Raw genomic sequence first — 1,690 nt, 5'->3', positions numbered from 1 at the left:
GCCAGGCTCCCCCCGACCCACCCCCTCTTCTTCCACGTACAACACCGAGGCCTGCGCTGCTCTCCACCCGGCTCCAGCCTCCCCGGCCTGGCCTCTTCCTGCCCTCCCTCCCTCTCCTCCAGCCCGTCCACCGGGCGATCTCCTCGCAATGTCCTCACCTGTCGTCCAGGTACCCGCCCATCATGTCATGGCAGAGCAGGGTCCGGGGCCGCCGGCTGCTCAGAGGGGGCTGCCGGTCCTGGGCGGGCACCAAGGCCACGCTGAAGCCGTCCTCCGCGCCGGGCGTCCACGCCAAGAGCTCCTCCAGTGACGACAAGTAAAAGCTGATGGGCTTGGTGGTGTCCTGGTCATAGTATCTAACTGGTCAGAAGAGGAGCAGAGGGAACAAGGGGGTTATTCATGCGAGAACCTGAGGCAGGAAGTGGTAGCCCGGGCGGAACCCCAGGAGTGAACTCAATGAGCCGAGCACCTCGGGGCGTCTTACCTGGCAAAGGGTCCGGGGCGAAGTGGACCACTTCACGAAAGACTGCTTCCTCCTGAGCCTCCTCGGTTCTAGGCAAAGAGGGACTTTTTAAGTTTTTTTCTAAGTAAAAGGGAAAAGAAAAAGAACGCTCAGAAGCGAGGGACCAGGCCCCATCGAGGCTCATGGAGGGAGACAGTCACAAACAAACCATGGACACGTGCATCTGCTTGGCCAGACATGCCCCCCACCACCTCTCTCGCTGTGATGAACACCGGACCCTCGTATCACCCGGCAGAGGCCAGAGACACACCTCACAGGTTTTGCTATAGCCAAGGAGCAGGACAGCTCCGAGAACTAGGAAGTTTAAGGGCCTAGGAGAGCAGGGGCCAAGCTTCCTCTACCATCCACGTTTCCCTAAGTGTGTTCCGTGGAACCCTAACTCCCCAGGGCAGGGCTGCTATGGGGTATAACACAGGGTCCTCATGGAGGGTTGCTCTGGGGAAAAGAACACTGTTGCAACATTGAGTCAGAAAACCCTGGATAAATAAGCATCTTTCATTTTTAAAAGGTTTTCTCCTTTCCAGAGCAGCAGCGAGAAGGCGCTGCCGCTGCCATTCACTGGCCCTGGACTTCACATCGGTTCACTCCGGGCAGTGTACCATCTGCCAGGTCCGAGAATGGCCGGAAGAAGGAAGCCCCGGCGGAGGGCATGTCCTCCCTCCCAGGCCTCGGTGCCTTTGCCCATTCTGGCCCCTTAAACTGGGGAAAGCTACTTCAGCTACGGAGGCTACTTGCTGTCCTGGCAACTCAACAGCGACCCAGCGCTCAAAGCTGAAGGCATTTGCTCCGCTTCCGGCCAGGTCTGCCATCGCCGTCCTCGCCTAGCAGGCTGGACGCTCCTTCTCCTGCTCCCCCCGCTGAAATCTCCCTCCTCCCTCCAGATCCAAAGTCCCCGCTCCGCCAGCACCGCTTCCTGTCCCGCACGGACTCCGATGCACCCCAACCTGCTTCAGCGGCCGGCCCAGCCGGGTACAGGCGCCTCCCAGGACCCCCGGCCCAGCGGCGCGGGCATCATGGACTCAATTCACACGTGGGACCCGGGGGCGTCCGGAGACCTGGTCCCGCGCCAGCTGCGGTGCGAGGCGTGCAGGACCAGCGGACGGAGGCGTGGAGTCCGGAGGCCGCTGTCCGGCGCCCGAACCTGCCTGCCCACCGACTGCGGCCCGA

At 61.8% G+C, this 1,690-nt stretch overlaps 1 protein-coding gene across 1 annotated transcript in view; it reads right to left on the bottom strand.

The window, feature by feature from the left end:
- ENGASE (endo-beta-N-acetylglucosaminidase) overlaps nucleotides 1–1,332 on the bottom strand; it is an 18,169-nt gene extending 16,837 nt beyond the window's left edge. The window contains 3 exon segments of the mRNA XM_015562695.1: nucleotides 159–360; nucleotides 485–552; nucleotides 1,259–1,332. Coding sequence (XP_015418181.1) covers nucleotides 159–360; nucleotides 485–552; nucleotides 1,259–1,332 — 344 coding nt within the window.
- Nucleotides 1,333–1,690: the final 358 nt, after the last annotated feature.

Source organism: Myotis davidii, unplaced genomic scaffold (assembly GCF_000327345.1).
Source record: "Myotis davidii unplaced genomic scaffold, ASM32734v1 scaffold991, whole genome shotgun sequence".
Taxonomy (NCBI): Eukaryota; Metazoa; Chordata; class Mammalia; order Chiroptera; family Vespertilionidae; genus Myotis; species Myotis davidii.
Note: the sequence above shows the minus strand (reverse complement) of the source record. Positions and strands in the feature narration are given on the sequence as shown.